Source organism: Erpetoichthys calabaricus, chromosome 2 (assembly GCF_900747795.2).
Source record: "Erpetoichthys calabaricus chromosome 2, fErpCal1.3, whole genome shotgun sequence".
NCBI classification, from domain to species: Eukaryota; Metazoa; Chordata; class Cladistia; order Polypteriformes; family Polypteridae; genus Erpetoichthys; species Erpetoichthys calabaricus.
In genome coordinates, this window is record NC_041395.2 from 137,377,129 (window position 1) to 137,389,744 (window position 12,616).

General features: G+C 37.9%; 1 protein-coding gene across 3 annotated transcripts in view; it reads right to left on the reverse strand.

Moving 5' to 3' along the window:
• The window catches only part of hps3 (HPS3 biogenesis of lysosomal organelles complex 2 subunit 1), a 34,073-nt gene extending 23,059 nt beyond the window's left edge, over window positions 1–11,014 (reverse strand). For 2 of the 3 annotated variants that reach the window (XM_051923919.1, XM_028794560.2), the window contains exons 1-4: window positions 10,690–11,014; window positions 6,752–7,243; window positions 5,036–5,201; window positions 2,044–2,129 (exon numbers count right to left, since the gene is read on the reverse strand). In XM_051923919.1, the coding sequence (XP_051779879.1) occupies window positions 2,044–2,129; window positions 5,036–5,201; window positions 6,752–7,243; window positions 10,690–10,906 (961 nt within the window). In that variant the 5' untranslated portion in view covers window positions 10,907–11,014. The remainder of the gene's footprint in view (window positions 1–2,043; window positions 2,130–5,035; window positions 5,202–6,751; window positions 7,244–10,689) is intronic. The other variant, XM_051923921.1, reaches the window with a different exon arrangement.
• Window positions 11,015–12,616: the final 1,602 nt, after the last annotated feature.

The following is a 12,616-nucleotide window of genomic DNA, read 5'->3' on the forward strand; positions in this document are numbered from 1 at the left end:
CAAAGTTGGTAAGTGTAATTCCTTCCTCTTTTTTACTAATGAATTATATAGTTTAAACACAAACACAGTATTATTATCTTGACTCAGTGAACCCACTGGCAGGTACACATAGTCTTGTATGTACCTGTTTAGTTAACAGATGACACATAAATGATCACCACCAACTGACTTTGGCCATCTTTATATACTGTACATACTCGCGGAGAAGTTCTCCCAGAGATAAGTCGGGACTTGATTTTATTGTATAATTTCTGGTATTTTATAATGTCGGTTGTATAAATCGAATTCGGAAAGCTCACGCTGTTGGTCCAAGAGATTATGATATGCTGACGCCCACTTGAGAGAGTAACCACAGAGCACACTGGCTTTTCTTTCTATCTGGGTGCAGCAATGCGCTGTATCAGCACGTGCTCCTAACCTCTCTCTCTACTGTCCTACGTGACCACACGGTACTACCTGAACTATTCCGAAGTAACGTTTGCACTGATTTGTGTCTTTTGTATCTCACACCCTCATACACCTTTATTGTAAGAGTAATCCCTTATCTACGATGGAGCGTTCGATCAGAAGAAAATGTGAAGCTGGTTTTAAATTAAACGTCATTGAAGTGGTGAAAGAAATTAGTAACTGCGCTGCCGCAACAAAATTCAATGTGTCTGAGAAACTGATGCGAGATTGGAGACCCGACTTGTATGCAAGTATATACAGTATTTATTGCACTTCTGTGAAAAGGTCAGTTTCCACCTTAGGACTAAGTTAAGTACTATCTGTTTTTAAGCACATCAAATAAAATAAATTGCATTATGGTACACAACTGTTCGGTATAACCTTTAAGCTAAGGAGTTGGAAAACTGTAGGCTGTCCATACAAAATGACGGAAATGAATGAAGAAAGTTAACTATCCAAAGCTTAGGTGTGCTAAAAAGCATACTTATAATCTTTAACTATCCAGTTTCAACTTCTAAAAACACTGTCCACTTGATCAATGACATATACAGTTAGGTCCATAAATATTTGGACAGAGACAACTTTTTTCTAATTTTGGTTCTGTACATTACCACAATAAATTTTAAATGAAACAACTCAGATGCAGAAGTGGAAAATTCTTGAATGGCCAAGTCAGTCACCTGATCTTAACCCAATTGAGCATGCATTTCACTTGTTGAAGACTAAACTTCGGCCAGAAAGGCCCACAAACAAACAGCAACTGAAAGCCGCTGCAGTAAAGGCCTGGCAGAGCATTAAAAAGGAGGAAACACAGCATCTGGTGATGTCCATGAGTTCAAGACTTCAGGCTGTCATAGCCAGCAAAGGGTTTTTAACCGAGTATTAGAAATGAACATTTTATTTCCAGTTATTTAATTTGTCCAATTACTTTTGATCCCCTGAAATGAAGGGATTGTGTTAAAAAAATGCTTTAGTTGCCTCACATTTTTATGCAATCGTTTTGTTCACCCCACTGAATTAAAGCTGAAAGTCTGCACTTCAACTGCATTGGAGTTGTTTCATTTAAAATTCATTGTGGTAATGTACAGAACCAAGATTAGAAAAAAGTTGTCTCTGTCCAAATATTTATTGACTTAACTGTATTTCTGATTGTTCGTATGTGCAAGTGCGGGGGTGCGTGTATTAGTGTGACCTTTGGTGGGTAGGTGGGTGTCACACCCAGGGTTGGCTGCCACCTTACAGTTGATCCTGCAGGGACAAACACCTAAACTGGATAAGTCACTTGGAAGCATCATGTCAGAAGAGTCAATGCAGACATACAACGGAGGAGGGCAAAAGTGGATGCCATCTAGCTGTAGGACAGGACATCCAAGTTAAAGTTTAATTCATTTCTGAAGGAAGAAATAATTATTTTTTTCCCCCAAAATACCCCAGGAAAAGTGTTTTCATATCCCTTACGATATGCTTTTCAGCTTAAAAGAACACGAAAAGCAACATGAATTTGTGAATTCACTTCTACTATCTCCTCCATCACCAGAGGATCACTCTGCATTCACTATGCCAGAGCAAACTTAAATTTCTAATAGAGCTACTCACCTGTTCGATAGATAGGCAACAGACTAAGAGAACGAAGTCGTGTTTCTTCCACAGTATGGCCTTGGAAAAAATCTGGAGCAAATCTCCTGTTTAAGGAAAAAGAAAACCTGGTCTATATATTAGTAAGAAGAACAGGGTCCTTAACTTATATCAATAAAGACTTCCAAAAACAGGAAGTAAAAAAAAGCTTATTAGAAATTAAAATGATTCAAACTTAACAATCGCAGTGATTTTGAGAAATACTGCAAACAATCTGTAGGCACATTTCTGCAGTATAACAAAAACTACCTGTTTGAAATAGTAAAAGGTGAGGAGTATATTTAATGGTTGAGTGCACAGAGTATTTACCTAAGACGTTGCATACAGTTACTGATTTAACTTTACTGTAAAAGTACAATGGCCAGAAAAAATATAAAAAATACCTTTGTCAATCAATCATTTAATGCAAATACAAAGAACATTTAAAATGGTCTGCAGTGAAGGCACTTAGCACTGAATAAAGAAAATAAATAAGTTCTGTTTGCATTAAAAGTGTAGCTCATAAGACTAGAAGATCACATTCTCAAACCTGCTTACACCAGCTCAATTCCTAATGCGACCCAGGTTAAAGTTACCGCATGGGCACAAGTTCATGGCAGGAACCATCTCATGTACACATTGGCTTACATTTGGACCATCAAATAATTAGACATACATGCTTTTGGTAATGTGCAAGGAAAACCAGAGCAGAAAGAGGACCACCTACACAGACGCGGGGGAATATGCAAGCTACACACAATCGATGACAGCAAACCCAGAAAGCTGGATCCATGAGGCAGCAACAGCAACCGCTGCATCAGTGTGCAGACTCAGTTTACAAAATATACAAGGCAAACATAACGAAATACAGTATGTATCATTTTCTACTTCATAAAGGTGTGGAAAGTGAATATGTGTCAGACCTGTCATGGAAGTATCATACAAGTAATACATTGACCCACAATTACTGTAAATGCAGAGTTACTGACAATGCAAACATACCTGGTTCAAGTTTTCTTTGAATTACCAAACACGTAGCCACACCAAATAAGAAATATACAATAAAATTCCATTTTATTTTCAGACTTTATAGATACATAAACATATAGACACTTGGTGTCTGTAGAGGAACTTCACGTGGGGTAAATGAAATGTTACAGTGTACTTAAAAACAGAATATATTTTCTTTGGTGCTGGGCTGGATTTTCACAGGCAGTTACATAAATCAGCACTGATAAGTTTTGGAAACATTTGCTTTGAACTACCAAGTTGTCATTTTATTGCAGAAGAGTGACCCAAGTGCCTGCCCCCAGGTCACTGTGTGTTTCATAAATCACTGAGACAGACTCTTGTTACTTGGATTTTAAAGCTCCTTGAGACTGGTGTGGCAAATTTGACAGTTCTGAATTAAAATCTACTTTATGGAAAGCCGCTATATAAACAAGATGACACAATGCACCTCACGGCAAGACAATAAGAAATGTTTGGTCAAGAAGTACAACAACAGCTAGTCTTTTATCTTCAGATATTTTGGAAATGGAGTGATGCTTGAGTGATGCAATGGAGAGGTGCTGCTACTCAATAAGGCTAAAGTTCTAGAGTTACGGGTTTAAATCCCAGCCCTGGGTTCGCTTCAGATAGATAGCTAGATAGATAGATACTTTATTAATCCCAAGTGTAAATTCACACAATTCATGTCTGCATTTCTTGTTTCTCCCTATAATCTAGTTTGTTTTACTTATTCCAATGTTGTACTTGTTTGTTCAAAATCTGTATGGAAAATTAACAATAACAAAGAACACCTTTAGGCAAATTACTTTTCAAGGGGCTCTTCAATTCCACAGTAGTAACGTTGTTGAGTAAAATAAGTTACTCAAGCCTAAAAAAAAATTGTTTTGAAATTTTTTTAAACATTTCTTTTTACCCCCCCACCTAGTACTTATGTAATTTTCAAACATTAAGTGCATAAAACGGTAGCACCAGTAACAAAGGGTTATGAAAGAAATTCACTGAACCAGCTAACAATGCATATTTAATAAATAAGAGAATAAACTAGTTACAATTAAACAAATGCACCCAACTCACAGATATTCCTGAATGGCAAATATATTCTTAAGGAAATCAACATTAACCAAAACATTAAATCCACGGTTTTCAAACTGTGGTACGCGTACCACTGGTGGTACTTCAAGTCATGCCAAGTGGTACTCGTGTGGTCCTTTATTTTCCACGACTCGATGTTGCCAGAATGCCAATATGTTGCATATAATCATATATAGTATAAGTATACTACTGTAAATGCGTGGAAGACTCCAAGTTGGCTTTTATTAGCGCGGGCACCCATTTCCTTAATTAGTTTAATATCACTTTAACGTCATAATTATAGTCATTATAGTGATTATAGTGACTTTTTCCTCAAAACAACATGGTTGTACCACGGTCATTGACAGTGGTACTTCAGTTTACTGGTCCTCGCTGAGTGGTACTTGTTCAAAAAGGTTTGAAAACCGTGGCATTAAATCACAGGTATGTGCACCCAAAAGGACACATACAAGCGTTCTTCATATGTACACACAAAAGATCATTTTCACACTAAACCTTCCTTGACAGCTTAAGAGTAAAATGTACAGGACAAGCGGCCAAAACCTAAAACCACCCGTTTCTGTTATTGCAGCTTCCATGGAACACTCTTCCCAGGTTTCCCAAAAAGGCTTGCTCAGAGCCTTCAGAAAATAAAACTTGTTCTATTTCTTTCATGATAAAAGATTTTTGTTTTAAACTGTCCTTGCCAGAAACTATCCTTGCTATGAAAAATATGACCTGTTGCTTTAACATACCACTTGCTTAAGCCAAAAGTTTAAGGAAATTGTTAGGTGGATGATTGACGTTTACCAAAACATCAAATGAAGTAGCTCAGCTAAAAACAGGCGTGCCTGAAATAATAAAAATCAGATAAATTAAAAAGATGTTTTACCTGTACAGAATATACTGTATTTTGATATCTTCATCAAAATCCATTCCAGTTTTCTCTGGTGTCACAGACACTCCACACTCAACAGCCGCCTGTCCCAACATCTCCTGGTGCTTCTGAAAGATGCAGAAGTCGTCCGTCTCATTCTGGGAGGCTTGCCTTTTTAGATCTGCATTATGTAGGCAGAGGGCCAGACAGACATCAGCATATTACATACAACAGGTTCTCTTCTGAGGGCTCAAGCATTTATGTAGTGCAGTAGACTAACGTTTGTTGAATTTCTACTTTTTATTTTTTAGGATATTTTTTCTTTCATCAAGGAAATTCTACAAAGGCAAATTTCACCTTAAAATTATAATTACATAACAAAACAGAAGTCTAAATCGATTTCAGAATAAAAGATTAATCCTACATAGACTGACAAAAATTCTAAATGACTTGGGCATTTATACTGGAAATGTAGCTTAGTGGTTATGGCTTTGGACTTCAAACACGGATGTTGTGGGTTCAGATTCCACTACTGACATTAAGTGACCATGAGCAAGTCATTTCACCTGCCTGTGCTCATATTGGGAGAAAAAAGAAAGGTAACCAACTGTATCTTAAAAGTTGTAAGATACCTTGGATAAAGATGTCAGATAAATTAGTGAATTGAAGTTAAATGTAAATGTAAGATGTCCTGCTTTCAAAAGTAAAATAATCTTAACTACTTACACAAATAATGAAAAACTAAAGGAAGAATGCAATTGTATTTCAAATGTACGTACATAAAAAAAAATATGAATACATGAAAAAGGTTGGTTTGAATTAATACTTTCAACATCAATTAGTAGATACATCTGCTCATTAGAGGATTTTGAATTAAGAATTTCTAACATTTCTCATGGAAAATTTAATAGCAGCTTTCACAGAAGACTTTCTGCATGATTTAAAACTTTCACTTCTCAGTGGAGCTGGGAACTTCCTTTTCATATTCTTCCTCATTTCTTTTATTTAAAACTAGCCGAAATACCCAGGGTTGCTCGGGAGGAAAATAAAGCGTTTTTTTTTTTTTTATTTAATTGTTTGAGAAAAAATACAATAAGAAAAACACAACTTTAAAAATTAAAATAAATTAACAAACAATGAAGACTCACTAATGTACTTGTCTTGCAGTCTTGTATGTATGTTATCATCCCGTTAACGCTCAGAACCGGCCAACCAAAGCAACAGGGGAGCGGTGGCACTCAAACATGAAGAATGCTGGCTGTCCACTCCAGTTCGCCCTCTGGTGGTCGTTCCGAGTGTCAACTGAATGATAACATGCATACAAGACCGTAAGCTCACCCCAGCCTACCCAGAAAGGGTGGGTTAGGGCTGATTTCACCCTACTGTATTTTTAGTCGACCATTGAGAAACATGTGTACCAAGTTTCATGAAAATCGCTCCAGCCGTTTGAACGTGATGCTGGAACATACATACACACATTGACTATGATGTATATATATATGTATATATATATATATATATGTATCATATCTATATCTATAGATAGATAGATAGATAGATATAGATGACTTTAGTGAGGAAAAATTGAATAATGACCTTAAATAAATGACTAGATACAGACAAACAGAGTGATACTCCTAGATAAAACCCTGCTGTAAGATATCATAGATACTGTGATGCAATCAATATACAGTACATAACTAACAAACAAGAGCAAGTCTGTGCATTTACCTGGTTTATCATCAGTCCGCTCATCCTTACTCAGCATAATACTGACATCTTGTGATGATTTCTGAACATATTCTAGCTTCACTACTAGTACTTCCAGGTCAATCTGTACAGCAATATAGCCAGCACAGTAGCAAACTGCTGTTGGGATCCAGCCCGGCACATGCAAGATGAGGAAGCGTTCAAAGTCAAGGGCTGAGAGCTGCTCGTGCAAAACTTCATTTTTCAACTTGAAGATAATTAGATTCTTTTCACATCCCACAAGAAGATCACCAGTATGTGGGCAGCATGAGATACAGAGAGGTGTTTCAGAGAGTGGGATCTCAATAATTTCCATCTGCTCCTTGGGAGATGAACGAAAGGATGAGTTTCTTACAAAATGTCCTAACAAACGAACACCAACTCTTGTTTTTTCTGCTGTTTGGCATCTCCAGTTTGTATATGCCCTCAAATATATGGAGCTGCTCTTCTCTTCTATTGTAACCAGATAATCCCCTAGGATAAAGCAGATGTGGAAAAACTGGAAAGTAATTCATGAGTTATGCACTTATTGAAAATACTGAACAAACATTATCACAAGTAAAATAGCAAACCCACCACTTCTATGTGATATAGCAAAGTAAAGAACCAGAAACGCAAGTAGACTTAAAAGTGCACTTAGATGGACAAACATCTCAGAACACAAGTGTCCGGGAAGCTACACACACACAACAACAACTATTAAGGTAACACGTTATGTTTTAGATCTTCAAAACCTCTGTATAAGATAAGTACGTTTGTTTCTTTATTTGAAGGGATAGATATTTTGATGATCCCGTATATGTTATTTGTGAGCCATTTGTGAGGCCTGTGTTTACACAACCAGGTCTTGATGCCTCATTTGGAATTGGTGAAGAAATCCAATTTGATGTCTTTGCCATTTACATTACGTGGTGAAGATGAGGAAGGAGCACTTTCCGAATGTATACGCTGGGCATGTGTTGTAATATGGGTAGTAAACATGGATCACTGCATATGTTGTTTCTGCTGATGCTCTTCACTTATCTACATTTTCAGAAGAAAAGCTTGTTTTCCAATATGATGAATCAAATCAGCACCAAATGTTTGTGACACTACATGCGTTAGCATTTTTCTGTTGTGGTTTGCTTCACCTTCATTCAGTAAAGAATATGCATATAAAATAAAACACTAGTCAAGAGTTAGGGGATTATATTGCTAACAGCTCTGATGCATCCCAACGGTTTGAGAACTTTTGAATGAAAAAAAATGACATTATTATATCTGTAATTTTAATATATGTGAAACAGTCTTTCATCCATCTCTCTCTAATGTGTTGCATGTTCCACAAAAATGACATAATCAAGCCTCATCCTTCAGTGAAAACCCAGTCTATTTAAACTAAACTAAACCAAACAAACAGGATTAAGTACTACTGAATGTATAAATGCAGTCTATATTTGAACACAAAAAACTGGATTCCATGTGGCTTTTGGATGTTGACACCAAAATCTGATCTGTGGGGGGGGGGGGAAAAATCTGAATGAAGTCACATCAGAGTGGTAGTGCAAACACGGCTACATTTAGTTTTGAAGTCCAGAACTGGTGCAGACCCGAGGTGTTTTGCTGTAGAGAATGACATATCAGATTTATCTGACAAATGTCACAATTATATTGCAATAATTCTGTGCAATATTCAGTTTATATGACAAATGTCTCAGTTCTACACCAAATATTCCAGTTTTATGGCAGACTAGAGGGCTTCACCACCTGCTTGCTTCGCTCGCCAACCCTCCCCCTGGCCTGCGCTATGTGCCAGCCACTTCATGTCCCTGCCGCTCACGTACGTGGATGTCACTTTCACCAAACAACAAATCTTTTAGTTCTCGAGGACACGCCTCTTCATTGTGAAGAAACTCTACTTTTCCCTGATGGCAACACAAATTAGACGATCTACAAGTCTCAGACTTAAAGTTTAAATCTGAACAATATATTCAATCTTTTTTCGCTGTTCCGTTATTTCACTGAGTAATAATTTCTGTTCGTTTGAGCTAATGCAATCTTTACTTTCATTTTTTTGACTTTCGAATTTTCGTACTTTCATTACATCTAACCTGCTCTGCATGTGTATCGCGCCGTTTTTTAATTCTTTACGACGCTCTACTTTGTCATCTACTCTTTGTCTTTTATTTCCGGCCCCGGGTGTGGTTAAATCTCTTAGCACAAAGTCATGAAAGTATCTCTCTGAAAAAGTCACGTCTCGTCCCAGGCTCAAAAGTCTCTTCTTGTCCCAGGATTTTTTTTATTATAATAGAGAGATGTCTTACTTATAGCTTATATATGGTAAATCTCTGACTTATATATCAAAGTGCTAATTTAATGGAAAATAGCAGTGGTGCTGGGTATATTATCTATATAAATGATGAATGCTAGGTGTGCATATTAAATGTGGTCACTAAAAACTTTTTAATCATTTCTACATGTTAAAATGTCAAATATAAATTTTAAATCAATTATAGAGGGTTAATGTATGACATAAATCTAAACATTGAACTGAAAATTACACATATACTTGCTTCACCAGTAGTATTTGGCTTCCAGAAGGTTATATATATCTGCAGCTTTTTATTTTTTGCTTACACTGTGAATTAATCATTGACAGTGCAGTTGAACCCATCTTAATAACAGGTCTCGATTTGTTTGTAAAGGTAGACTGGAACCAAGTTTAATGTTGACAACATTTTTAATGTTGCCATTAGAACAAGGGTTAAATGCTTGTTGGGTCAGTTCTGTCAATTATATAATGCTTTTTACAATGAGCACTATGAGAAAGGTCTTTGGCATTTAACAGTGGGTTTCAATTGTAGCTAACTCTCTCTAGGTTTTCCTTGAGATACTCCAGTTTCATGCCATATCCCAAAGACACACAGGTTAGGTTGGTTGGCATGCCAAAGCTGGCCCAGTATAAATGGGTATGGGTGTGTGGGGCAATCAGAGTGGATCTGCCTCAGGCACATTTGTGCCAGGATAGGTTCTGAACCTATCAACTCTTTATTGTAATAGTCAAGCCCGAAAAAATATGAACAAGTGACCTTAAAATGTGTTTTATTTTATTCATTTGAATTGTAATCTTGTTTGCTTAGCACCTTCTGGAGATATGCTCGGTGAATGGTGCATTGGGCTCTTAATTTATTTAATGCTTATATGTGGCATTCTAAGAAGCAGGTAAAGAAGCCTGAGACAGGGGGAAGAGTTAGGCTTATAATGACCAATATGCTTTAAAATAAAATCAAGTTCAGAATGGTAAAGCCCAGTGTTTATCCTGGGTGCCCTTGAGGTAAAGGTTGAAAACAGCCACATGCTGGACATACCAACACTAAAACATGTTTATAGTCGCCAGTTAATGGAACATAATGTATCTTGGTGATGTGGGAGAAAAACTTTAGTATATGGAGAAATAAGAGTGGAAATATGGGGAGAACATGCAACCTCCACACTGACAATGTAGAAGGAAAACTCCTCAGTGGTTTCCATTGTTTCTTTAATATCACAGTATCTTTTACATAAACAAATTGACTAGATGGAATTTACGGGTTGTTATTATCGTTGAAGTGTTTGTATGTTGATTTAATTGTCATTGTCTAAAATGAGGTCTGGAAATCCATCATCAGAGTATTATCTCAGTAATCCTGTCCTTGATCCTCCTAAGCCCATCAGAATGAAAGTAACGCCGAGGAAAATGCAGGACCAGACAGTGAAGATCCCGACACATTCATTTATCTAGATTTTTTCTCCACCGTTCCTACATTAAGTAACGAACGGTGCAGCAACTAGGTAATATTCTGGGGCCCAGAGACCACCTCTTTAGAATTCTTTCAGCCTAAGCAAATTTATAATTCACTGTTACAGCCACTGTCGTTTCATGCTGTTACTGTAGTTCTTACCTACTTCACTATGCGCTATCCTCAGGACATTCCCCATGGTAGAAAACCGGCAGAAGGGAGTGCAGCTGTCCTCCTGCAGCGAGAATGCCTCAATCTTGCAACCACCAGCAGATACAACGAAGAGCACATCTCCGCCGCAACAAAACAAGCCGGGCTCCTGCTCAGTCGGGACAATCTGCTGCGAAGCAAATGGGTGACAGTTGTACACGTGCACCATTCTTCGCTCCGCTTCATTCCTCCTTTTTTTATTACTATTGTTTTAGTCCGACGACCGATCAGAATTTCCACATCTCAACAGCAGTCGCCTCTTCAGAACTTCCGCATTGGCTCGATTAGCGTATCACATGCCCCAGTCTTGTGATAAGGGCAGACAAAGCGCAGCAATCAAAGCCCGATTGGTCTGTGAGTGACAGTTGGCCAATGAGCTTCAAAATAAGAGAACAGTTCTACCAACAAGAACGCTCCTCTGCGCGATCGTCAGTTTCACGTTATTTGTAGTTAAGCAGACGTCAGGAGATTGAGGTCTCTTACTATGTGCCGCGGGCCACTAGTGCAAGGTTTTCTCTCTTCAAAGAATTGATATCCTCCAGATACACTGAAGAAAAAGCTTTTTGAAACTGTTGCTGTCTTCAGTCTTTTTCGATCCAGCTTCGTCCTCCTGGCGTCTATCCCAGCTAGAATTGGGTGCAATTTGGAATTCCAATTTGGAATCGGCAGTTCACCTAAAACCAGAGCGCCTAGAGGAAACCCACACAGACATAGGGAGAACATGCAAACTCCAAGAAGGGAGGACCTCTGGTCTCCTTTTAAAAGATTATTAAAACCATATTGTAATGTTCCCCAAAAATATTTAATAACTGCAAGCTAAGAATATTGTAATGTTGACTAAAAAACTGCAAAAATATTTTTTTATACATAGTGCCCTCCATAGTGTTTGGGACAAAAAACACATTTTCCTTGATTTACCCCTCTGCTTTACAGTTTATAATTACAAATCAAACAATTCAGACTTGATAAACATGCACACACCATGTAGAAATTAATGACACTTTTTGTACATGCGCCCCCAAACCCACCCCCCCCCCCCCCCACTTCAGGGCAATATAATGTTTGGGGTATAGCAATGGTAGCTATATTAAAGCAGTCATATTTAGTACTTTGATGTATATCCCTTGCATGCAATGAATGCTTGAAGTCGGCAACTCATAGACATAAACAGGTGCTGGGTATCGTCTCCGGTGATGTGCTGTCAAGCCCCTAATGATGGCTGCATCTTCAGCCCCTGCTTTTTTTAAGGGCTTCTCTTCTGAAGGTTTTTCTTCATCATATGGAAGGCATGCTCAATTGGACCTGAAATTGGGTGACTGACTTGGCCATTCAAGAATTTTCCATTTTTAGCTTTGAAAAACGCCAGTGTTGCCATAACAGTATGTTTGGGATCATTATCTTGTTGTAGAATAAAAGCACCATCCAATGAGTTTGCAAGGCATTTACTGGAACTTGAGCAGACGAGATGTTTTTATACACCTCAGAATTCATTGTGCAACTGCCATTAGCAGTTATATCATCAATGAAGAGAAGTGTGTCACTACCTGTGGCAGCCGCACATGTCCAAGCCATAACATCCCCACCATGTTTAACAGATGATGAGGTGGTATGCTTTGGATCATGAGCTGTTCTTTTTCGTCTCCATGCTTTGCTGTAGCTATCACTCTGATACCGCTTAATGTTTGTCTTGTTTGTCCACAAGGCCTTTTTCCAGAATTCTGCAGGCTCATTTAAGTACACACTGCAATGTGGCCATCCTGTTTTTGTGGCTAAGTAGTAGTTAGCATCTTGCAATGTGGCCTCTGTTTTTCTGTTCATGAAGTCTTCTGCGGATGTTAGCCTCTGACACACACATATTTGCCTCCTGAAGAATATAATA